The sequence below is a fragment of the Equus przewalskii genome, chromosome 11 (genome assembly GCF_037783145.1).
Source record: "Equus przewalskii isolate Varuska chromosome 11, EquPr2, whole genome shotgun sequence".
NCBI lineage: Eukaryota > Metazoa > Chordata > Mammalia > Perissodactyla > Equidae > Equus > Equus przewalskii.
In genome coordinates, this window is record NC_091841.1 from 29,169,852 (window position 1) to 29,195,872 (window position 26,021).

The following is a 26,021-nucleotide window of genomic DNA, read 5'->3' on the forward strand; positions in this document are numbered from 1 at the left end:
CCATTCACCAAAATCAATTCCAGGTGCATGAAGTCATCAAGGGGGAAAAGCAAACCTTTAAAACTTTTAGAAGAAACTCTAACAGCACAACTATTCAACCTTGGGATATGAGCGGATTTCTTGAAAAGAAAAGGCACTAATAATAAAGACAAGTGATAATTTTGACTGCATTAAATTAAAGCCTCCGTTCAAGAGTCACCGCTCACTTTGAGCCGTGTCACACTGGACCTCATTGGGCTCTAGAGATACAGCCATAAATAAGACGTAGTCCTCATGTCCTCATCTTATGAGACTTACCGTCGTGCAAACGTGCCCTTTTTCTCAGGATTGAGTGTCGACTGGGTTGAAAACCCATGTCTTGGGTCAGGATATACACCTTGGCCCCTCAGCAAACTCCCACTCCCTTCTTCCCACTTACGTGGACATTCCCTTCTATGCAAAATTGCTTTCCCCTCCTAAGAGGCCAGGTTGGTCACAGCATCAGAGGTAGCAGCAAGAAGAGAGCTGGAGAAGCACAGTCCTCGCTGGTCTCAGGCTCCCCCACTTGGCGGGCTTGGTCAAGAGAGACTTAAGGTTCCAAGTCCTCAACGGCAGAAAATTGGACTGCCTCCAGGTTGATGAATGAATGTCGATGGTGGTCGTTCAGAGAATGCCTGATTCCTGTGAGTTCATGCTTTGTTATCACCGCCACACGCAGTCTATGTATTCTTGCACTAGGTATTTGCATTGTGCCCCTTCTTCAGTCTACTCTTCAGTCTACTGTCCTGTGATTGCCCAGGACACCACATCCGCAGGCATCACTTGAGGTTTGGCAGCCCCTCTTTTGTCTGTGAAACACCAAAGGAGCATCACTCTATTAAAGATGTTGTTCTCAAGGTATAGGTTATTTTGGTGCTGGCAGGCTGGCGACATTCCAACACATTTTGGGTAATCCTACGCTGCCACTTAACGAGAAGGTGAGAATATTGCCCAAGAAAATACCTGCGATGCCCTGTGGTATGCTCACTTCCCACAGGCACACTGTCTCCTCAAATTTTAGAGTCTTAGTGTTTGAAAAGACCTAAGATGACATCTATTCTAAACTCATTCTTAATTCATTGGCCATCCTGAAAAATCCCCTGCTATAAAACACTTTAAAAGTTGAATTAAATACATCAACAGACGAATGGATAAAGAAGATGTGGTACATATATACAATGCAATACTACTCAGCTGCAAAACAGAACAAAATCATTCCATTTGCAATAACATGGATGGACCTTGAGGGAATTATGTTAAGTGAAATAAGCCAGCTAGAGAAGGATAATCTGTGTATGACTCCACTCATATGAGCAATTTGAAATTATGGACTAAGAACAGTTTAGTGGATACCAGGGGAAAGGTGGGGTGGGGGGTGGGCACAAAGGGTGAAGTGGTGCACCTACAACACGACTGACAAACATTAATGCACAACTGAAATTTCACAAGATTGTAACCTATCATTAACTGAATAAAAAAAAAAGTTGAATTAAATATTTAAAACCTTTTTAGATGCATATTTGAGCTGGTAAAAAATTAAGGAAACACTGCAGAGGCCAAAAAATAAAAGGCAAGCAAAAATTCAGAGGGCAAGCTAAAGGCGAAGGCTGCCACTACCCTAAGGCCTCTGCTGATCCCAAGAACGAAAGGCTTTGGTTTGAACTGCTATGCAGAGGAAGAAGGGGGGACAACGACAATTAGAATAGTATCGGCAAATGCCTGCAAGAACGTTTGTCATACGCCAGTCGTTGCTCTAGTGCTTTCCATAAATTAACCCGAATCCCAGGGTGCGCTCAAGGCAGGGGGGCAGCTCCAGGTCTACACACAAAGCCAGAACAGTGGGGGGTCAACACCCAATGAAAGAGTGCACTAGGACAAAGTGCCCTGCAAAAGAAAGGGCTAGAACACGCGTCCATCTGGGCGTTGGCTTGGGAGGATGGGCCTCACTTGGGTTTGAGACCTGAATCCATGCTGATCGTGTGGCCTAAAACAAAAATTTTAAGTTGTCCAGATTGGAAATGCCACGAAGCCCCAAGTAGACTCAAACACAAACTTTCTCTGAAGGAATGGACCCTCAAGGCATTCCCACTTATGAGGTTCCAGTGATTCTAATTCACAATAAAGAAACCACACAGAACACAGGAAGTAACAAGCCATAATGAGAGAAAAGCAAGAGAAGAAGCCAACATCAGAACCAGACAGGAAAGACGTTAACTATCACGATTATAAGCTGTAGAACGTAAATTAAGTACTTAATATTTTAAAATATAAAAGAAGGAATCAAAAGTATGAGTGAGGAACAAGAGACTACAAAATATGACCATCCAGACTTGACCTGCTAGTCCACAGAATTTTGCTTAATTATAATCAATTAAACTGGTTAATCAGAGACAAAAGGCCACTGGAAAACCAGTATTGAAGACTGCTCAATCTATGATTAAAATTTGATTCAGATTTGATAAGGGTAAAAAAAGGTGAACAACATAACTGCTCCCAACAAATTCCACCCAATAGCTCAGCATAAATTGAATCGGAATGGAGGATGTTTAAAAAACTGAGTTTGAATTTGTTTAAAGTAATATGTGAAAGGGCTAATTAAAACTGTTCTGAAAAGAACTATACTCATAATATAAAACCAATTCCTCCTCTCCACGTGCTCCTGACGAGGCAGAGACGTCTCCGCCTCGCTGCGGAGGGCTCCTTCTCGCTCTAGGTGATTACCGGCCAAATGTCCAGAATCTAACACTTCTGCTGCCGCCTATATCACAAGATCTGTTATAAAAGTGAGTTTCACAGTCAATGCTTTAATAAACCAATTGTGAGGCAAATCCACGTTTAAAGCGTATAAAAATGATTAAGAAAGGCATATGCCTTTGTTAATATGGAAAGGCAGACGAACTACTTTAAAAATCTTAAAACCATTTTTTAACAATCAACAAATTTTTCAATAAAATAATCACAAAACATTTCTCTACCTTTTTATTAAGTTTCAATCAACATCATTTTAATTATACAGATTAACTATCATTTAAAATTAATTCCTAACTTTTTGTGGCTAATGGAACAATGACAAAAGCTTGAAGCATATTACTCAAAGTTTCCAGGGTAACCAGGAGAGGAGCCGAAAAGGACGGCTCTGGCTCTACGCCGAGGAGGAAGGTGCAGGGATGAGCGCCAACCCTGGAACCCGTCTACCACAGCAAGGAGGCAGTGCACAGTCTTTACAGACGGGGAGTCAGCCCGGAGAGCCTGAAAACAGACGCTGGGAGGACAGTAGCTTCTAGGGAGGAGCCCAGAGAAGGGGGACAGGTGGGGCAGGGTACTCTGACTTTCCATCACAACCTAGCTCTAGTCATCGTTTTTACCTGTGTATGTATCACTTTGATTTTTAAAAAATACAATAATGTGTTTTTCTCTTTATTAGTGGCCAATTAGTAGTAATCCCTCTTTACCTTTATCCAGTAGCAACTCCCAATAAAGTAGGACAAATGAACCCTAAAAAAATTAAATTCCATTGCCTTGAGAACACAACATAGTTGTGGGGAGTAAAAAGGTAAAGAAAACAAAAACTATTACTGGTGAGTATGCCACACTCACTAGCGAGGCAAGCAGTAGTGAACCCACTCCTTACACTTGCTCCCGTGCCAAAGGTTTCCAACCCAAGTGCCTGTGGCACACACGCAGAGACAGGGTGGTATTGCCACCAGCACAAGTTCCGGGTCAGAATACCACGTGTTAACTTCTAGTGGAAATAACCTCCCTTGCAGTGGCCATAACGTTCCTCTCCTCTAATCCAGCGCCTCGCTTCTCAGTGTGGGGCTACGGAGGAGGCCGAGTCACCGGGCAGTGGGCGCACGCGGAGCGCGGAGTCAGAGGCGCAGTCACCGGGCGGGCAGTCTCCTGCACACAGTGCTGCTCTGGAGGAGGCCGTGCCACATGCCCCGGAGACTGTGCCTCTTCCCCAGACAGCACGGGACACACTCTGAACCTCCTCTCCTTCGTTCCAGTGCTGACCAAGCCCCTCGTGACGGTAAATTCTTTCTTTAGAGCGTCAGTCACTGACTAACCTGGAAACCTGCTCCTAGGCAAGAAGTTACTTCTGCGGCCTTCCACCGTGAAGCAGTCAATAAGTTAACCTCGTCTTGGAGACTCACTTTATTTCCGAGGCCTTAGGCGTTACTCCACTTTGTCCCCAGTGACCGTCTATACCCAGCTCTAGGCTTCCCGGGTTAGTTGGCCTCCCCAGGCCTCAAGCCCAGACTGCAGTGAGCGGCCCCTGTCCATGGGAGCCCACTCCCCTCCTGGCTCTGTCCACTCTAGACACTACCACCGTGTCCTCCACCGCATCGCAAGTTTCCATCTGGGCAGGCCACTCTGCTCGACAGTGTCACACGGTCCAGGCTTTTCCCTCTCTTCTCCTTCCTCCTCACCCCGAGCTGCACTTTCAGAGCTCCTGATCGGTTGTCTCATGGCGTGTCCAGTGTTCAGAGAGGTCTATGACTCGCGTGCACAGACTAAACCAATGACAGCTCAAATATTTACATACAGTCGACCCGAGCTTTCAGCTGTAACTTAAAACAAATCAATTTGTCTTTTCAGTTTTGTCTGTGAACAAGTTTCATGGACTTCCGGATTTTTACCCGCTTCTGCCCCCCGACATCACTGTCCCATCAATGGAGCCCTCAGTGACATCAGCAGGAGCTCTGCAACGGAAAAATCACGTGGAGACTGTGGTTACGGTTGTTAGCCACTGAAACAAGGACACGTTCTCCCCTTCCAACATGTCACTTAGAGCTGGGTGGGCACTCGGGGCAGAAAACGAGCAGCCCGTAGCAGGAGCCTAGAGCAGGGCAGACAACACAAATAAGAGAGACTACCTTTGGTGGGGTGGGAGAGGAAGGTCAAGTTCACAGTGCTGTCAGGCATGGCATCAGGTCCACGTCCTATTCCAGCCGTATGTCCACCCTGGCCCGTCAATCTGCTTGACAGTCTGCCCTACCACCCCGCTGACCGAGCCTCCCAGGGGAGAATTTGTCTGAGAAAGTTCAATATAGATTAAACCCATTCATCAAACTTTTAAAGATTAGGAAGTGGAAATGTTACAGTTAATGCTCAACAAGGATGCCGTGTTTAGCACTTGTCTGAGGGGCTAGAGAATGTAAACGGAAACCCAAGAAAATGACACCACTTGAGGCACAGGCGGCGTCCTTTACGAAGTTAGCTGGTCAAGATTATACCAGACGTGAAGCAGGTTTACGCCGAGAGAGGGGCTGCTCGTCGCTCTGCTTCAGACGAGCCTTCGGGCAGCTGTTGAGTCTTAGCTGTAGCATGTGCACTGCTAGCCATTCAGGTTTGTCTGGAGGCTGCTCCACTTACTGACTTCTAAACAACCTTATTTCTACTTAAGAACGAAGGATTTGTGATTACTTACAATTTCAGACACTGGGATTTGGTACAGTTACATGGCTTTTTAGACTTTGTGTCCCATGAACTAAGAGTTACTCTACAAAGATTAAAAAAGAAAATGTATTCAGATTGTTACTCTTAAAAAGAGACTTAGCTAAGCATCTGGTGCTCTCGCACACATACTGAGACTCTCACCACCAGACAGGCCTAGGCATTATTCACAGGTGCCTGGCCATGAAGCGGGAGCGGCAGGCACATTCGTGGGGAGGGAGCCAACCTGCTCAGCTCCAGCCTGCGTGCCCAGAGATGCAGCCGGGATGCCGAGCAGGACCCTCTTGCTGGCCCCTTCCCAGAGTCCCCTCCCTGGATCTGTTTAAACCTGTATTGTGCTTGGCCCCCCACGCCAAATAGCTCTTTTCATTTTTATGTTCTGTATCTTCCGAAATTTGAACACTAACAGAAAGTAGGACTCAGAGAACAATAGACAGACCATCGTTTGTACTGTGGTAGCAGTGTCAGAGCTGGCCGCACTGTGAGGACCAACAACAGGATCAAAGTGTGTTCAAGTGGACCATGGGACATTGGGGACCTCCCTCCTAACTGTTCCTTTAAGGATTCGCCCAGAATCCATCTTCAAGGGCATCAGAGCAGGAGAGACAAAAGTGTCCCGGGTGCTGTTAAACATGACGGGGAACTGTGGGTTAAAAACTCAGGAAAATTTCCCAAGCGTTGCTCAGGAATACTGCTCACTGAGAAACTCAGAATACTAGTGATGTAAGAAGTTTAACAGATTTTGGTAAAGAGGAGGGGCATGTGTCAAAACACGATTGTGCTAAGGGCTCTGCCTGGGGTGTGTGTGGCCGTCTCATTCGGCGACATACCCCTTGAGACAGTGTGCAGGCTTCCTGTCTGCCACCCTGGCTGCTTCCGGGCAGGGACACATCCTGGTCTGGGGTTCCTGCAGGAACTCGAAGAGTACTTGGCACACACTTAACGCTTGCTGACAGTCTCCTGTCGCCACTGAGCACAGCAGCTACTCCACACCACTTGCTCTCTGGTTTAACTAAGACAAATACCCTGGAGAGCGTGTGCTGGGCAAACGCTGCACACTCCACTCAGTCAGTCCTAAATCCCCGCTCAGCCCGCCCTCCTCTCTGCTCTGGCGTGGCCTCCACCTGCTCTGACATGCTCACCCCAAGGGTTCTCCACCGCCATCCTTGCCATCTATGCCTCTGGTTAGTGACGCCTCTCCCCCATCTGAAACAGCGCATAGCACCTGACTGACGGACAAGCTGCCAACTGTAACTTCTTCCAGAGATGTCCCCATTTTGAAGATCACGTCCCCACACTATGCCACTGAATGCTATATTCATTTCTTACTCATCGAGTTTACTTTTCCCCTTATAGAAGGGGAGTTGCAGCTTTCTGTCCCCGTGGGTGCCCAGAGGTGGCAGCTCTGGCTGTCCCAGCCCATGGCCTGTCCATCCTGGATCAGACATGGGCTATGAGAGGAGGGGTGTGGATACCACGTCACTGCTCCAGCCTCAGCCACTTCAGTCCTGCCCCTGCAATGGGCCCAGGGTGGCCTGGCACAGCCTGTCCAGAGGAATGAAAACTCTTTCCTTTAAAAACAGGGTGGGGACACATGGGGACATTCCAGTGGTGACCTGCCGTAATTGTGGAAGGAGAGAGTATAGTTCAATGAGTATCTACGGTGTCAGGAAGATGCCAACAGGCATTTACTAAGGGATCATCACGTGGCCAGCTCTGTGATAAGGGCTTCAGGGGACACCAAAAAAATACATTGTTTAAATTTACAGTGCCTGTGCTGAAGGAATCCACCAAATAATTTGGGACATGAGATACATACAATTGAAACGTTAGAGAACAGAAGATGCTATATAAGCAACTGTCAAGCTGTTTGATACTGACTGTAAATGGTATCAAATTCAGAGATGGAAGAAGTTAAAACAAAATACTTTTGAAGGAGGTAGAGCTTGACATTGACTTTCAAGATGGCGAGGGTTTTTATTCTCGGTCAGTTGAAATGACAGCATGAGCAAAGATATCACATTAGTGCTGAGCACAGAGTGTGGAGGGGACAGCAGGGGACAAGTTGATTGTAATGGAAACTGGGAAAAAACGTCCACGGCTCTAATGATATTTAACCACCCTCTAAGCCAATCTGAAAATTAGAGGGCGAGAAGAGAGCTGGGCAACTCTGCCTCAGAAGAGCATTATAGATAAACTGGTCCACAGTGAGATATGACCTCAGCTTTAAGGAAAAATTTCCAGAGCAGCAGACTCTTGAATATTCTATGTTATAACGTTCATTATGTTACCAAAACAATAGCACAAACAACGTATCAGAATTCACGTTTATACCTGATTGATAATCAGATTACTAACGCTATACGGAGTGACAGGACATGAGTTTTTATTAAAGGGTTTTATTAATATGATAAGCTAGTTAATAAGTTAGCCAGGCCCTCATTCAACTCTAAAGAATAATGACTGGATGAAATCACCCCCACGGGCAGCTGGCCATCAGGCCCAAGCTGACCCACCTCTGTGTCAGCTACGAGTTAGCTTAGCAACGTTTGAGCCCTATTGTGCTGACGGTTTCCTTTCCGATGTCTTCAGACCTAGCTTGACCTTGTGAACTGTGGAAGTCAAAAAGAGGCTAGGAAGTGTCTGAGAGGTGAAGAGATCCAGCAGATTAGTCACGACTGGGAACTCAAACAGAATGAAACAGCCGGCGACCAGCTTTCTGGCCACTCCTTCCCACAATAACAGACTGGTGGAGACGCCCGCACCTCAGTACTGCGGATGGTGCCACAACAACCATCAGGGCTGACTCAAGGGAATGACAGCACATCAAGTAATCATTTGCCGCAAAAATATACAAGCACAAAGCACACGTTGTTCCTGGCACATCATTTATAACAGAAAAATATTTTATGACCTGCACGGTTACTTCAAAATAAAGAAATATGTGACCACTTGAGAAAACCTAGCAGAGACTGGGGAGGGGAGGGGAGGAAGAGGGAAAAGGAAGAAACAGATGGCAATGAAACCCCTCGCTACACTCCTCCGTGAAAACGCACATCAGCTGACCACAGAGAAACCTCAGATGGCACCACAGCTGCGAGAAGGAACACTAGAAACAAAGGAGAAGCACCAAGCTCCCTCCCTTGAGCGCTCTGTTATGGCACACGGTGGAGCGCCACTGTCGGCCAGATGCTTCCCGGTCACAGGAAAGATAAAGTAAGTGTCTTCAGGATCATAATGTCTCAGGTCACACTGTGTACCCGAAGCTGCAATGCTACCAGCAGAATCTAGAAGCTGCTTACATCGTTTTCGTTTTGTCCAGAAACATTAAAGGCCACAATGATAGGATCGATTACAATAATAGTAACCGCATCCTTACCAATCCATCACGCCAAGAGAGTGAAGCATGGAGAACGGCTCTGTGCTCTCTTACTCCGCGAAATCAGTGTGGAGTCATCAGGTGGCGTGGCACAGTGTTAGAACCAGCCGGAAGACCAGCTGCTGAAACCGAAGCAGCGAATCCCGTGAGCGGCCAGCCCCTCCAGGGACCACGCGGCGGGGAAAGCGCTGCTCGAATGTATGTCTCCGAACTCCACCGAGTGGTCCACACTGCCTTCCACACTGCCCCCAAACAACCTGCTCACACTTACCAAAGCCACAGTGAAGATGCGCTGGGCGGCAGACCATGGCAAGAGCCTAGAAGGCACTGAGGCCACAGTGTGCACTTCGTAAACTGCTTGACCCGACTTCTTCCGGGACCTGGGACGGACGACTGCATTAGGTTTTGTGCCCAAAACTCTTGGAGGCAGGAATACATTGATCTCCATAACCAACTAAAGGGCTCAACCAACGGAAGGGCTACCAGTCCGCTGTTAATACTTGAATGTCAACTCCACAAAGAGTTTCAACCAGCTTTGTTAGTTTAATTAGTTACAATTATAGAATGACTTTAAAATGGCAAGATGAGGTCCCAGAGAAGTGCAGTCCACGTCCACCTGGAGACGGTGTGCCCCGGCACCTGCCATAGGGCGTGAGCGGACCTAGCAGGGAAGGCAGCGGGCAGAGGCAGCCCACGCAGGCACACGCACACCACCACCGATGTTAACTGACTGCCATGCCATTACTTACGCTGATGACAGCAAAAAAGAAATAGAACAGCTCAGCTTAAGCCAACGTGAAACCAAGACAGAGCTAGGAATGGCTCGAGCCTCTGAAACGCTGACACAGCACAGCGGACAGAGCGGAAGCTTACAGACCAGCCCGTAAGGGACAACAAACCAGACATGCGCAGCCACACTGCTTAATGTAAAACATAATATTTTTAAAAGGCATGAAGCTTGCAGGTAAAGCTAATTTTATAACTTAGAAGAAAATCACAAATGTACCCAAGAGCCTCTTAAACTCTTAAAGTAAGTGACAATTAATTGCTTTTAATCCTTACCCAGCCAACGTTATTTTTGGTGGTCCTGGAAGAGCTGATCCAGAGGGCAAAGCAGACCCATTGGCTATGGTTGGCAAAGCTCCATTGTCAAGCTGTATAAAGTCAAAGACAAGCATATTTGGAATCAGGACATGTTTTAAAAGTCCCATCCCATCAGCCCCTAGCCACAGATAAAAATGATTCTTTTTCTTCTAGAGGTTTACATCACAATCCCTGTACAATGACATCTGGGCCTCGTTACCAGACGATTCCACTAACACTGAGCAGGCTCCAGGCAAGGCTTTTCAGCAGTAGTTGGGGGAGCCTAGCCATGACATGCCCGGGGGTGAGAACGGTGTGGACTAGATGCCCCGACCGTGTGGACAAAGAGGGAAATAAATGGGTGACAGATGCACGGCCAGGCCACCAACAACCTGGCCAGCAATATGCACAGCTGTCAGGTGGCTATCCAGGGACATTGTAATGGGCATCTTTTTCATTTTTATGAACTATAAATTGTGAAATGAATTACAAATTTCTGTAAACTAAAAACGTTAATTATCATTATATTCTTAGTATAACATAAGAGATCTTGCTATCTGAAGCCTGATTGGCAAACATTACTTTGTCATCTGTTCACAAAAGTATTTTGTAGTCAATTTGAACAAATTCAGAAGCAAAGTCGTGATCTCTGCATTATCCACGTCCTCTGCTTTCTCACTTATTTTTCTTTACTGTGCTCACTAGCAGGGCTCACAGAGGGCATTCACGGGGAAAGGAAAGGGTGGCAAAATCACCACAGATCTGATCTTCCTCTATCAGAAGCTTGAAGACATCAAATGTATTGGATAAATTTTGGTTTTGAGATTATTTGCATACATCAGAGTTAAACATCCTAGCCTTGTCCCTTCCGCCCCTGAAAACTTGAAATTTAAAAATAAGCTTTGTTTAAGAGATATAGTCTTGGGAAAACACCATTTTATTCATCCTGTTCATTTTCTCTCTCCTGCCTCTTTTTAAATGGTGTGTAATCACTGTCTGTTGTGCCTCGAAGACTGAGAACCACCCAGGGTCCACGTCCCTCCTCACAAATGCTGCTGAGTCCCCCGGGGAGTGTGACCCCCAGGACCCCTCTCTCTCAATCCGGCCAGGAGCCGGGGCTTGCTCTCCTCTCACCCAGTTTACAGGAGGGAAGTGTTGACAAGTCGCTGCAACTGTGTTTCTGTCACAGCCACCCAGACACCTAATCGTTAGGCTGACGTCTCCAAGTGGCAGCGCGCAGAGTTCTGCATTCATTTGGAGAAAGGGTTTTGCAGTTCTCGGGGTTGAGGCAATTCTTTGCATAAACCAGGTACAATTTCTCTTTTTCCCTTTGCTTATTTAGCCCCAAAGTAAAGCAGAGAAAAGGAAATGTCTTTTGAGTACTATGTAGGAGAAAACCTAGGGCGACGTTATACTGGGATCCATGACTTTCCTCAGCCATGTCTGGCCACCTAGGAGTGAAGAAAGTGACTCTAAGACGGTGCTGCTCAGCCCATCACCGGGAGATCTCACTGAAATGCAGGTCCCGCCTCAGTGAGTCCGGGGGGGCCTGAGACCCTGAATTTCTCACAGGCTCCCGGGTGATGCCCATGCTCCTGGTCCATGCACCCCACTTTGAGGAGCGAGGCTCTAAAAAATATGCAGAACTGGGGGTTGGCAAGGGAGCAAAGGGTTCTAGGGGCACAGCAAAGGCATTACTAACATAACTGCCCCGAGGCCCACTGGGTAAGAAGTCAGGGGGAACCAAAATGGGGACAAGAACAAACACAGCCAAGGAAAGATGGGGAGAAGGTGGAAAGAAAGGAGGCTGTGGTCCAAAGGGGCATTTCTAGTGCAAGATCTTCGAGGCGGAAGAGCGAGTCCAGTGTGTGCCTTTCTGACTGGGGCTCAGAGAGAGAAGAAAGGAAAGCCCGCGGTGAAGAGGAGGCGGGGAGGAAAGAGGCTCACACGCAGTCTCAGCAGAGACTCCACATCGGGCGCCGCCAGCATCACACCTGGGACTGCATCACCTCCCGCCCTGATTCATACTCTCTCCCCTCCTGGCTAATGCATCATTTGAGAAACATTTATTTACTCTCTCGGCAAATATTGACACCCACCGCCTCAGAGATCGCCTCTGGTCTCGCGGCTAAACACCATCTATACGCTGGTGACTCCCTCCCTCCAGTCCAGACCCTCCTTGCCCTGAACTCCAGACTCACACACCTGCTCCCACACGACAGCGCCCTTGAATGTCTAGCAGACATCTCAAATTTAATATTCCACACGGAACTCCTGGTCCCCTCCCAAAACCTGCACTGTCTCATCTCTTGATGGACGCTCCATCTTTCCATTTGCTCAGACTGAAACCCTCGGGGCCCTCCTTGACTCCACTCTTTCTCTCACATTCCACACCCAGCCCCCGCTGGCTCAGGCTTCCAAGTGTCCCGACAAGCTGTTTCTCGCCACCTCCACTCCACTGCCGGCCTGAGCCCCATCATCTCACCCAGGTTACTGCAACAGCAGGCTCGCCCGCTCTCGCCTTCCCCTCCTTCGCGCCAGCCCCCTTTCAGGCAGAGCAAAAGCCACAGCCCTTCCTCTCCTTTGACTGCCTCCCTCCTACTTCTTGCTCACTCCATCCCAGCTCCGCTGGCCTCCTCACTGTCTCCCAGCAGATGTGACTGTGTGCTGTGCTGTTCCCCCGTCTGGAATGTTCTTCCATGTGATATTCACATGGCTCACTCCCTCTTCTCTTTCAAGACTCTACTCAAGTGTCACCTTCTCAATGGAGCCAACTGTGACGACCCTGTTGAAACTTGCAACCTGCCTTCCTCCCCACCGAAGCCCCATCTCCCAGCGCCCATCCTCTGCTGTCCTAGCAAACATTCTAATTTACTTCTTTATTAGCTGCGCTTATTGTCTGTCTCCCGCACTAAGATGTAAGCTGCGGGAGGGCAGACTTGTGTGTTTGTTCTGGGGGCCTCACTCAGCGTTAGCTCTTGGACGTAACCCACGTGCTCAGACCAGCGCCCGCCCAGCTGAAGGGGGAGTGAGTGCCCTTTATGTGCCAGGCTTTGTCCCAGTTCTCAGTCCACAAAGACAAATGAGACTCACAGGTATCCACGCTTATGGAGCTGGCACTCCTGTGGGTGAATGCAAACCAACCAACCACCCAACCCAAAAACTGCGAGACAACGACAGTGCCGCACAGAGAACGAAACAGGAGCTGCGACAGGGACAGGCTACACTGGGGAGCCAAGAAAGCCTCTTCTGGGGAGGTGACATTTTAGATTAAGACTCAGTGAAAGGACATTTGTCTTATAGTTAACATTTAACATAGGCATATTATGTTGTAACAATCAAAGCACTTTCAACTTTTGAAAAGCATTTCCATGACACCGAGGAAGGTGAGGGGTGTTCTAGACCAAGTGGGTGGCATGTGCTGCCGTAGGTCCACCAAGGACACGTTCAGCCAGCGGGGCAGAACGATGGACTGGAGGCCGTAGGAAAGGGCAACAGTTTCTCAGAGGTGGCAGAGAACCGTGTCTTAGGTTCACTCCACTCCTCCCACAGCACCTGACACAGTGAAGGTGTTGAATACTTGGCAAGTGTCTCCCTGTTGATTTTTAAGTGGAGGATAAATTATATTTCCTGAGTAATTCCAACTTTGACAATCGAAATTTCAAGAAACAATAATGCCCAATTGTATCTTTTTTTATTAAAACAATGACTCACTTGTTGTGTAATGAGATTTAATTTTGCTGGTACTGGCAAAAATCTTCCTACTAAAGTAGTCATTGGTTTAGGGACATCTGTAAGGAAGACAATTAATAGCACATATTAATTCCTCTTCCATTGCACATGGAAGAAAGCACAAAAATATCATGTATCATGGATTTATTTTGTGCAAAGTCATTTAAACTTATCTTGATACTATTTATGTTTTTTGATCTATAAAACCTTTTGGGTCAATTTATTTTTTTACGTGTTGCATTCTTTTTCTTTGTCATGAAGCTCCTTAACTCGAGCCTCCAGGGATAGTCTACTATGCTAAAAGATGTTACTAGTGCCTGGGCTCCCAAACTGTGTGTGTCCCGTGGCGCCAGAGCACGGCTGGAAATGCCAGGGGGCCACTGGACGCTTTACATTTTCAAAGACAGCACAGCGCCGTCTGTTGGACACCACGTGAACTGCTTTCACTGTAAATGTATTCTTTTTTCAAATGGTTACTAAGTTGTTAGGATGTAAATACTTACTAGGCTATTTTGACCAAATTTCTCAACGACTGGAACTGATAGGTATTTCTTTGGCTTAAGGCTGCCGTGAAAACCCTTCCTGAGACCCTAAGGGCCCTGTGACCCTCGGTGTTTGTGATCCAAATGCAAGGAGAAACGTTCCTCAGTCTCCTGAATCGCCCATGAGCTGAACACACTTCCTGCTCCAGGCCTACGCAGCCTTTGAGCGATGTTACCTTGAGACTCAGGTAACAGGATACTTCTATTTGACGGTGATATTTAATACGTACACAGTGTAACAAAGGAGACTGGGTGGTGGGGAAGGTTATGATTATATGACAAGGAAATAGGTTTGGAGAGCATTATATTAGCCCTCTCCTTCTGTGGATCTAAAAGCATCAGGATTTTGTCACCTGCCAGGAGGAAGGGAATTAGGAGAGAGCCCCTCCCTGCCTGTGTATAGGACCAGATGCCACTCTGACCTGCACGGAATGGAGCCAGAAAATCCAGGGCTGGTGTCGTGCAAAGGGCTTTGGGCCAAAACCCCAACCCTGCTTCTGCATCATAGAAGAGTAAATGTCTTGAAGGCATTTTATCTGTCCCTGGATAGACAGACCATCAGGGTGGGACAGGAGTCACACCCTCTGTTTTTGCCCTGGACTCCAAAGGGCCACTGAAATGACATCTGGATTTAATATTGATCTAAATTACTGACAAGGTCAGTGAATCGTCTGATAATGAAATATTCCAATTAACTCAAGATTTAAAGGAGCACGATTATGTATATAGTTCACACAGAGATGCCCAGTTTTCAAGAATAAGCGTCTAACTTTTGTAAACACGATCCTAACACCATGTCATTTAATCTTTATTCACAAGGCATTTCAGGATCAGCGAGTTCTTCCAGGTCACTTAGTGTTATTGTGCCAGTTTACAGAAGTTTCTGAGGAAATGAATGTCAGACAACTCAGCGTTTGATCAAATTATTTCAGAACTCACGGCGAGTAAAGCAGAGTGATAGTTTGCAGTGACTACAAGGAAATGTTTGTATTAAAATTTATGTAGTTCACACCACACCTGAATAGCCCACCCCCACCCAACCCGGGAAAGGCTGATGTTTCAGGCCAGGCACCCTCGGCACCCCCTGGTGGTGTGAATCGTTCCCCGGTAGGTCACGCAGATCTCCGCAGCTGGCGGAAGCAGAGGACAGGAATTTGCCATCGTCAATACAATGGCCACAAGGGAGTCTATAAAGACACATTTTTCCACTTCTTAGCTCACTGATACGGGCTATGAAGTCTGCCGAACTGCCTAGTCCACACCCTAACTGCCTATTTCACTTTTACCCTATATACAAAGCCAAACATATTCGCTTACCAACTTACATATAATATATGACGTAATTTTTTTATTAATTTACTCTGTACCTGACTGTAGATAATTATTTTGGTCTTGATACTGAGGAACCAAATGAAGTGCTTTTAGTTCGCTCGTGCCAGAATTGTCTATACACAGCATTTGTGTACCCCCTTTCAACTGACATATCACCTAAAATGAAAAATAATGATCAGGTTTCATTGTTAAAAGATATCCAGTAATATGAACCTAAATAAACTTAAATCTGACAAAACAGCTTTAATCCAGAATTTAAGTTTTAATGGGAAATGGCCAACTATAAATCGGTTCTCAATTTCTTTTCTTTTTTTGTGAGGAAGATTGTCCCTGAGCTAACATCTATTGCCAATCCTCCTCTTTTTGCTGAGGAAGATTGTCACTGAGCTAACATCTGTGCCAGCCTTTCTCTACTCTATATGTGGGATGCCGCCACAGCATGGCTTGATGAGCGAGCGGTGTGTAGGTCCGTGCCCGGGATCCAAACCCATGAACCCCAAACCACAGAAGTAGAGCACACGAACTTCACCACCACGCCACTGGGCCAGCCCTGGTCTTGATTTCTTTACTCTACAATAACACGGTCTCTGGAGGGACCACAGGGCAAAAACTGCCCTGGGAAATGTTTCGTGAGCTGTGTTCAGTGCACCGACAGCAGTTGCTGCTGACGCCTTTCTTCCAGGTGTCTGACCCTGGAGGTTCAGGGTACGGACCAGGTGAGCCTGCGCAGAGCTTCCTTCCCCTGGCCTCACACTCCAGTCTCCAGGAGCTGCGAGAGCAGGCGCCGAAGCCCAGCCTCGGTTAGACCTGGTTAACTCTAAGAAAGACTTCGTGCCCCTGACGCCCTCTCTGTAGCTGGCCACACACTTAGAATGATCTTTAATTTTATGACAGCTCTCTCCTGCCACACACACTTTTACTTAACAGGTGAGATTTTGTTTTACGTCCATTAATTTTACTTTCTATAAGGACAGCTTAGAAACGTTAATCCAAGAATTGGAAAATTCTAAGAAGCCATGCCAGGCTTCTTGGGCCTGACTAGCACTCTCAGATCACCTACGGGATTCCGACCACAAAGATGTCCTCAGCGAGCTGAGTGAGTCCATCAGTCAATCACACAGTCAAGCAGAGCAGAGATGGAGCCCTCACTGCGTGCAGCCCATGCAAGGCCAGAACAGAAAGGCAAGAAAAGCTGTGGTTCCTGCCTTCAGGTTGCCTTTGGGTTTCCTAGCCATGAAAACCCAAATAAGCATAAAGGATTCATGTTACCAAAATAAGACACACACAGCCTATGCTGATAAAGTGCTGATCACTGGGCCAGGCTTCAGCTCATCCAATGATAAGAGGCCAGCACCCACGTTTGGTTGGAATTTTATTTGTATTTGGAGGATAAAATTATAAACCCCCCCCCCGCCGCCCCCCGCCATGCACACGCACTAAACTGAGACAAAGGCTCAGCACGGGCTCTCCAGGCCTCTGTCTACGGCACGATCCTGGGCTCTGGCCCCCTCCTGGAAGTGTGCTGACATTCCTCAGGAGTCGGGCATAATTGGGAGTGATCTTAATCCGCTCCCCTGGTCCACATGTCCTGGAAAAGCTCTGCTCTCCAAACCCGTGGGCCTGAGGAGAACCACAGACAGAGCGGCTGGGTCAAAGCTCGTGCTGAGCTCACGCGCGAGCATTTCCTAGCGCAAGAGCTAAGGCCTCCTTTCTCGGATCACAGAGCTGCTGTGGGAAGGGCACTCATGTGTTCTTTGGACTCCTTGCTAAAGGAGTGCTTGGGGCCAGAATCCCTGACTCCCCTCCATCCAGTCCTCACCCCTAGACCCGGAGTCTTAGACGTACCACTTACAAGCAGCCCTTGCAACATCTCTGTCTGGAAATAAAAATAATGCCTGCCCTAGAGAGTTGATGGGAGGATTAAATGAAATTACAAACATGCAGAACTATTGCATGAGCCGCAGATGTTAGTGATGACTTCTAGTTTTGTGATTAGGAACTGGAGGCAGCCAGAAGGGAGGCAGGCTCTGCCCGCAGCTCGCCCTCTCACCAATGTGCCGACCGCACAGCGCAGCGGGCCACCCCACCCCGGGCCCACTTGGGTCTACACTGACCGATGTGACTTGTGGTCAGTCTCCTTAAAGAATAAAGCAACGTCCTAATCTTTGTTTGATTTGCCAAGATTAAGTAGAAATGAGCATCTTAGCGGTGAAAGGAACATTAGAAAGGCTCTAAATTAGGCTCCTCTTTTGATAGATGAGACAACCAAAAATGTTGATTCAACAAGTAAGCAGAAAGAAAAACAATGCCTGAAATTGCGATTACTGTTGCCTTAGTAACGGTGAGGGGCAGACATTTACTACAGTGTTAGCAGACACATTTCCTCTGGCACGGTTACCATTGGGTTGGCGTCCTTCTTATGAGCGCAGCCAGAGGCATCCTCTGCTTCTTGTGATGATGGCAACTTGCAACAGGGTTCCGGGGCAACAGGGTTCTGAAAAGTCGCTTCCTCCGGATTGTTACTTGTGAGAGTACCACCTGCTTCCTTTATTTCAACCTGAAAAAGCAATTGGGACTTTAGAAATCCCACTGTGGACACTGGGTTTTGCGGCTGGGTAACAGAGAAAGTTCTCAGTAGAAGTCACGTTTTTCAGGTCAAGAGCCCTTTGCCCTCAGTGCCTCTCCTCCTATTGTTCTCCCTACAGGGCAACAGGGCGCCTGACAGCCTCACTGGGGGCTGAGGATCCTGCGGATCGAAACTACTGCCCACAAGGTGTGGGGATGTGATTTCGATGTGGCGCTCACGTTGTTTCAAGAACAGCATAAGTGACTGAGAAGATTCCTGGGTCGGTCAGGTGCCCCTCGGGCTGCTGGACAGCCCCCTGCTCTAACGGGGCCACAGCCTGGCAGGACCTTCCGTAACCTCACCTGAGATGCTGAACCCCATCACCGTGCTCAGAGCGTGCTCATTAGCTTATACGCTCTAGTCAATTGTTCTGCTTTTCCCTCAAGCAGCCTGAAATCCTTGTTGATGTTTTAGCAATATTTACAATGTAACTTATAACGTATTTATAGCAACATTTATAATTAAACAGTAGAACTTTCCTGACTGAACAGTAGGACAACAGTTAATATGAAACAGTGAGGGTAGGAAATAACTGCCAACTTAATTTTTAAGCTTTCCTCTGCAACAACTGTCAACGACATGCTAGCAAAATGAGCAAAAATAGGGAGAAACTCCAATGATATTACTGAAAATCAATGCAATTAAAGAAAAAAACTAAAAAGTCTCAATGGTTAAAAAAAATTACCACCAGAGTTGAGGGTTTTACAATTGGGATGCTTCTTTTTAAACTTTGATAGGAACGTAAGGAGGATCGGGAAACAGCAGTCAACCCGCACTCTGTTTGCATCGTCCCTCCCCGCTCCTTAACCTCCACCTGTCCAAAAGGACAGGAGGCAGGCCACAAAGTCCTTCATAAGAGACCGGTGACTCTAAGGTGACATTCTCAAGACCTCAGATAAAGACAGCACAGATAAGTATCTTTCAAAGTGTGGGTATTGAGTCAAACTTGGAGACCGTCTAACAATAAAATCTAGAACCCAATCAGATACTAATTATCATGAACTGGCAAATTACTTAGCACAGTAGACTAGCACCTAGGTATAAACCTTTAAGGAGACAGAGGAAAGTTTAGCTATATTTCAAATTATAGCTTTATTATTTCAAATTTTATAGAAATATAAAAAATTTTTAATTTTCTCCTTTCTGCTTGGGGAACTTGCCATGCACATGTCATCAAAGTTTAGATTTAACTTATCTCCCTGTAACGGACAAATGTTTATACAGTAAATACATTGGTTCCTCAGCCCCATACAAGTAACCTCTGAACCACTTAGGCTACCGTAAAATCTTATTTTTACAGAATGGATATACACAAAGGTCAATACGTGGAAATGAATTTCTAGTAAAAGGAAATTAGCAATTCACCTTGAATATTTACTGAAACATTATTCCATTCTGTTCAAATGAGAAACATGTCCATGCTGAATCTTTTTCATTTTATTCATGAACTAGGAAATACTCAATAAAAATTCAAAAAAGCAAAGAAGTATCCCCAGATAGGCTCTCCTTTATTTCGTGAAACCAGCATTCTGTCAAATTTGGATTACACTGAAAGAGAAGTTGACTGCTTTAACATGACCCAGTGCCCCTCCTGCTCTGGTGACCGCTCCCAAGTCCGCCTTGTGCAGGAAGGGAGCCGTGCTGGGAGCGACAGGTGCCGGGACACAGCTTTGGCCTGGGAGCAAAACGGAGAGTCTAACATTTCAAGCCGTCTGAGGAAGACCTCCGCCTGGGTGAAGGCTCGTGGCACCAGATGCATCCCACGGCTCCTCTGAGTCAATCTGAGGGGACGGCAGAGGCCCCATCAGTGTAATGACCAAGGAGCAGTCATTCCACTCACAGAAAACCAGAAAGCAGAAGCTGACGTGCAAAGCCAGGCTCCGGCCACCTCAACACCGACTCAGACAGCTTCACAAAGGCTTAACTCATAACTTACTAGTTATGTACCCTAGTTTTCCAAACTAGACCTTTCTGGGGGGGACAGCACACACTTCCTTAAGAACAGTTAAAAAACTGATTTGTTTAGTTTCAGCAAGAACAGAGCAGAAAACGACCGGCGGTTATCCAAGCAAAGGAGGGCAGTCAGCTGAGAGCTGGCAGGAATTTGCCCTGATTTATATTACACGTGCTCGAAGTTCTAACATCTTGATTTCCGGGCTCACCCAACACAGGGATGAGCTGTGAGTCCTTGCGGGCCTTAGGACTCTAAAGGGATAAAATGTGCAAGGCAAGCACAGGGGAACCAAGCAGGCCGCACTCGGTTCCCAGGCCCTCGTTCCTCTAACGTCAAGAGGGCGTCTCTCCTAAAGCGAGCGACAGCAACAGGGCGTGCGTTAAGACACTTCCTCAGTTTCCATCTTGTGTTGTCTGCTGTGTGCAGGGTCAGGCCAGGCTGGACCCAGGAACCCAGGACGTAATTCACCTGCAGACATGCGCCTCGGGTGCCAGAGGGAGGCGCCCCGTTTGGAAGGAGTCCTTCCGACCGACCAGGGATGCTGCGGACACAGGACACACGCCCCCTCGGGGAGGGCATCCGGGGCACCGGCCCGGCGTGTCGCCGCTCCCCTCTGCAAGGGACAGGGAGGGGTGCGTGCCCACGGCCCAGCTGGAGCTTACTGGAATCACGCGGGCGCCGGGCGGCGCGGCTCCTTCGCGGGCCCAGGCGCCCAGGGGCAGGACGGCGGGGCCGCGGGCCGGGGCCAGCAGCGAGGACAGCAGGTGGACGCTGTAGGCGTGCGGCGGCCCGGCGGGCAGCGCGGCGTCGTCCAGCGGGGCGAGCTCGGGCAGCGCCCCCAGCAGCTCCTCACCCTCCCGGCCGCCCGGCAGCTCCGCCGGCCCCGCGCTGTCTGCGGCGGCGCCCGGCGCGCGCGGGTCGGCCGGGCCCAGGTACGCGTCCGGGAACACGCGCAGTGCGTCCTCCTCGGGCGTCGCCGCCGCCGCCCAGCCTTTCGGGGCCACGTTTTCCGAGGCGAACGCGCTCTCCGCGCCGAAGAGGTCGGTCGCCAGCTCGGCCGCGGGACCCGGCAGCGCGCCCAGCAGCGCGCCCAGCAGCGCCGCCTCGTCCATGTCCCCGGGGCCGCGGGGGGCGCACCTGCAACGACGCGGCGGCTCAGGCGGCGCCCCCGGGGGTCCCGCCGCCGCCCCGCCCCGCCCCGCCCCGCCCCCCGAGGGTCTCGCCGGCCAGAGGGCTGACCAGGGGCTCCCACCGCCCCCTCGAGGCTGACCAGGGGCCCCGCCGGCGCCCCCGCGCCTGCAGACCCCAGGCCCGCCCAGGCCGCTGGGAGAGCCGCCAACGGCCCGGGTCTCGGGCCTCCTCAGCCGGACACACCTGCGCCGCCGGGCCGTCGGAGCGCAGAGAATGCGGGGAGCCGCGGGACGGCCCACGCGCGCGGCCGTTGGCGGTTGGGGAAGGGGCGGGGCCGGGGAGCGGGGCGGGGCCAGGGCGCGAGAGGCGGGGCCAGGGCGCGAGGCGGGGCGGGTAGTGGGCGGGGCCTGGGGAGCCGCGGAGGCGGAGCGCGCTGGGTGGGTGGGGAATAGGGCGGGGGCGGGGCGGAGGCGGGGAAGCTCCGAGGGGGAGGGAGCATAGGGCGGGGTCAGGGGCGGGGCGGAGGCAGGGAGCCCGGAGGGAGTGGGGCATAGGGCGGGGTCAGGGGCGGGCGGAGGCAGGGAGCCCGGAGGGAGTGGGGCATAGGGCGGGGTCAGGGGCGGGCGGAGGCAGGGAGCCCGGAGGGAGTGGGGCATAGGGCGGGGTCAGGGGCGGGCGGAGGCAGGGAGCCCGGAGGGAGTGGGGCATAGGGCGGGGTCAGGGGCGGGCGGAGGCAGGGAGCCCGGAGGGAGTGGGGCATAGGGCGGGGTCAGGGGCGGGCGGAGGCAGGGAGCACGGAGGGAGTGGGGCATAGGGCGGGGTCAGGGGCGGGCGGAGGCGGGGAGCGTGGAGGGGGCGGGGAATAGGGCGGGGAAGGGGCGGGGGCGGAGCGCGGAGGGGGCGGGGCATAGGGCGGGGTCAGGGGCGGGCGGAGGCGGGGAGCGCGGAGGGGGCGGGGAATAGGGCGGGGTCAGGGGCGGGCGGAGGCGGGGAGCGCGGAGGGGGCGGGGAATAGGGCGGGGTCAGGGGCGGGCGGAGGCTGGGGAGCACGGAGGGGGCGGGGAATGGGGCGGGGTCAGGGGCGGGGCGGAGGCGCGAGAGAGTGTCGGGTGAGGCTGTGAGGTTAGATGGGTCAGGGGCGAGGGAGTGGGATAAGCAGGGACCGGGAGGAGGACTGTGACAGTGAGCTTGGGCGCACGGGGAGCAGGGGCATGGGGCGGGGGCCAGGGGACGGCCATTGAGGGGAAGTGGGCGGAGAACGACACTCCCAGGATCAGCAGCTCCAGGCTCAGGTGGGGAAACTGAGGCCCCCGGACCCGTCTGAGGCGGCGCTGTGTGGGATGCCCTAGCTTGACTTCTGACCTTAGTCTTTAAAATGCATTTTTTTCTGCGTTCAGAGCCCAGCCAGGGAGCACCGCTGGAGGGCCAGTCGCCTGCACTTGCAAATTCGGCCCTAGCACACACTTCAGATCCGTGGTGTGCAAGCTTGGGATGCGTAAGTGAAAACTGGGCGTCCCTAGCCTAATATAGACAACCAACCCTGACGACGCATGTTTGGGGGGAGGGGCACTCGGTCAAGACCTGGAATTAACAAATGCAACTAACACTAGTGTAACACAAACTTTGGGTGGGGAGTGAGCTAAATCCACCTTTCATAGAAAAGTACACCACTTCATCAAGAAACGAGGTGAAAGTTTATTTAGGGTCATGGCTGTGACCTGCAAGTCGGTATTCTGGGATGGGGTGGATTTCTGGGGATACAGAGACTCACAGGTACCCTGTTTCCATGCGCAATTGTTTTGGTAAAATAAAAATGTAAAACAGCTTTCTCGCCCATTTTTTAAAAAGTAAATACTTTTCTAAGTCAAACAGTAGTAACCAAGCCACAGCAACAGGGGCTATCCCGTGGCCGAGTGGTTAAGTTCCTGCGCTCTGCTTCAGTGGCCCAGGGTTTTGAGGGTTCAGATCCTGGGCGTGGACATGGCACCACTCATCAAGCCATGCGGAGGCGGCATCCCACATAGCACAACCAGAAGGAGTGACAACTAAAAAATATATAACTATGTACCAGGGGGCTTTGGGGAGAAAAAGGAAAAATAAAAATTTTTTTAAAAAATCTTAAAAAAAAAAAAAGAGCAACACTCTGTGCTACTATTTAGCTGTACACTTTAGCATTCAAGAAATCCCAAGAAAATTTTGCAGTTGAAAATTCCACATTTTTCTTTTTTTCAAAGATTGACCTTGAGCTAACATCTGTTGCCAATCTTCCTCCTTTTTTCCTCCCCAAAGCCCCAGTACGTGATGGCATATCCTAGTTGTAGCTCATTCTAGTTCTTCTACGTAAGATGCTGCCACAGTGTGCCTTGATAAGCAGTTCGTAGGTCTGAACCAGTGAACCCCGGCAGCTGAAACAGAGCACACAAACTTAACCACTTGGCCATGGGCCAGCCTTGAGAAGTCCTAAATTTAAGGCACAGCCTTAAGTGTGCTAGGACTTTCTTATGTAAAAAATTATTCTGGGACATTAAAAGTTGACTTTAAAAGAACAAAATGTAACTATGTTCTCACTATGGGAATCTTCCTGCCATGTGAACAACTTAAAATATATTCCTGGGGGCCGGTCCCGTGGCCGAGTGGTTAAGTTCGCGTGCTCCGCTGCGGTGGCCCAGGGTTTTGTTGGTTCGAATCCTGGGCGCGGACATGGCACCGCTCATCAAGCCACCCTGAGGCGGCGTCCCACATGCCACAACTAGAAGGACCCACAACTAAGAATATACAACTATGTACCGGGGGCTTTGGGGAGAAAAAGGAAAAAAATAAAATCTTAAAAAAAACCCCATATATATATTCCCAGCAACCAGTTCATTACAAACACCCTGGAAATGAAGTCCACCTCTTAGAGAATTCACTTCCTGTGTGCCTGTGACCTGTGGGGCAGGACTCCATAGAAAGCTCCGGTGGCTTCTTCAGATTAAAATTAGGATAGCTTTTTCCTTTAATTACACAATCCGTAAACCCTCCTATGCTTTAGCACTGTGCCATCCCCAATCATGCTGCCTTTCAAAGAGGGGATCACTATGAGGTCCCTTGGATCGGGGGGCGGGGGGGTTGTGCACGTGTGTGTAGACAGCTTTACTCTAACTTGATGGCTGGAATAATCCCATTGTGTTAACTTAGTTGAGCTCGGGAGCAGGAATGAGAGTACAGCTTGGACTCCCCAAACTATAGGGATCCAGAAGGCGACTAATACAAATTGCAGACGCCAGAGAAGAGCAGTCAAAGGCCTGAATAGCCTGAGCAAGCACTTCAACCCACAAGGCCTGTACTTCTCATTTGTTAGCAAACATGGGGCAGCTCCCATGTGTCAGGCATTGGGTCTGGCCTGCCCGGCACTGTGTGAGTCACCAAGCTGGTCAGAATCAAAGGCCTGGAAACTCTGTCATGCTTGCTTCTAGACGCTCTTCTGAACATGCTGCATGGGCCAAAGCCGCCTGTCTTGTCATTCAGGTCTCAGCTCAAACTGTCAAACCCATCTGTAAATCAGCCTTCTTCCTGTGCCAACTACTCTTCTTCCCACTCATACCCCCCCCCCCAACACACTCACGCACGCATGCGCACACACACGATCTTCTTATCTGCCTTGGAACACAAGATCCTTCCACTGGGTCTCTACCTCTTCCCCTGGAATCTGATCTCCATGACGACCAGGACCTGGTGGGCGTCCCAGCTGTACTCCCATGGCCTAGACAGAGCTTGGCGCACAGTAGGCGCTCACTAAGAACTGTTGAGAAAACCAAATTTATGCATTCATTTAAGATATCTGACCACCTACTATGTACTGTTTTAGGGCACCGGGACAAGGGAGAGGATGAATAAATGAATATAGAGTGAAAATTCACAGCCCTCCTTAGCAGCTTCCCCTCCATCATCAGGTCAATGAATCTCTGGCCAACCCAAGGCCATTTCTGCATATCTTGGTCCCACCTTTGTCCTGTGGAAATTAATAGAAGAAACCTTAACTAAACTGGAGTCAGGAAGGCCTGCGAGGGAGCTCTCACATCCATCACACACACTGTCAATTACACCAAACAGGAAGAGAGTGAAGTCACACCTTCCACAGGAAGTAAAACTACTTTATTACTGAAGGATGATTTTTCTCACCAGGGCAACAGCCCAACCAATGAGAAATGCCGCAGCTCAGCCAATGAGAAGTGCCGCAGCTCAGCCAATGAGAAATGCCACAGCTCGGCCAATGATAAACCATTTTGGCCCTGAACTGTTACTTTGCCCCAATGGCCTTTTGTTAGCACAGCCCCTCCCACTCCTCCTTTTTCTCTATAAAAGCAGCTCCCCTCCTTTGGTTGCTGGATTTGCCTATGGTTCACCATAGCATTCTTTTGGCTATTCCCAAATAAACTGATTTTTTTTTTTTTAAAAAGATTTTATTTTTTCCTTTTTCTCCCCAAAGCCCCCTGGTACATAGTTGTATATTCTTCGTTGTGGGTCCTTCTAGTTGTGGCATGTGGGACGCCGCCTCAGTGTGGTTTGATGAGCAGTGCCATGTCCGTGCCCAGGATTCGAACCAACGAAACACTGGGCCGCCTGCAGCAGAGCACGTGAACTTAACCACTCGGCCACAGGGCCAGCCCCCCAAATAAACTGATTTTGAGGTAAAATGACAGGCAAATTTGCTTTCCTGTCCCAAGTGCCTGAGCCTGACTTATATAATCTCCTTATTAGTGTAAGAAAAGGGACAGAAACTAATAC

At 49.4% G+C, this 26,021-nt stretch overlaps 1 protein-coding gene across 1 annotated transcript in view; it reads right to left on the reverse strand.

Annotated features, from left to right (window-relative positions):
- Positions 1 to 21,580, reverse strand: part of TESMIN (testis expressed metallothionein like protein) — a 38,723-nt gene extending 17,143 nt beyond the window's left edge. The window contains exons 1-6 of the mRNA XM_070565728.1: positions 21,498 to 21,580; positions 20,786 to 21,260; positions 17,942 to 18,100; positions 15,579 to 15,699; positions 13,652 to 13,728; positions 9,917 to 10,008 (exon numbers count right to left, since the gene is read on the reverse strand). Coding sequence (XP_070421829.1) covers positions 9,917 to 10,008; positions 13,652 to 13,728; positions 15,579 to 15,699; positions 17,942 to 18,100; positions 20,786 to 21,235 — 899 coding nt within the window. The 5' untranslated portion in view covers positions 21,236 to 21,260; positions 21,498 to 21,580. The remainder of the gene's footprint in view (positions 1 to 9,916; positions 10,009 to 13,651; positions 13,729 to 15,578; positions 15,700 to 17,941; positions 18,101 to 20,785; positions 21,261 to 21,497) is intronic.
- Positions 21,581 to 26,021: the final 4,441 nt, after the last annotated feature.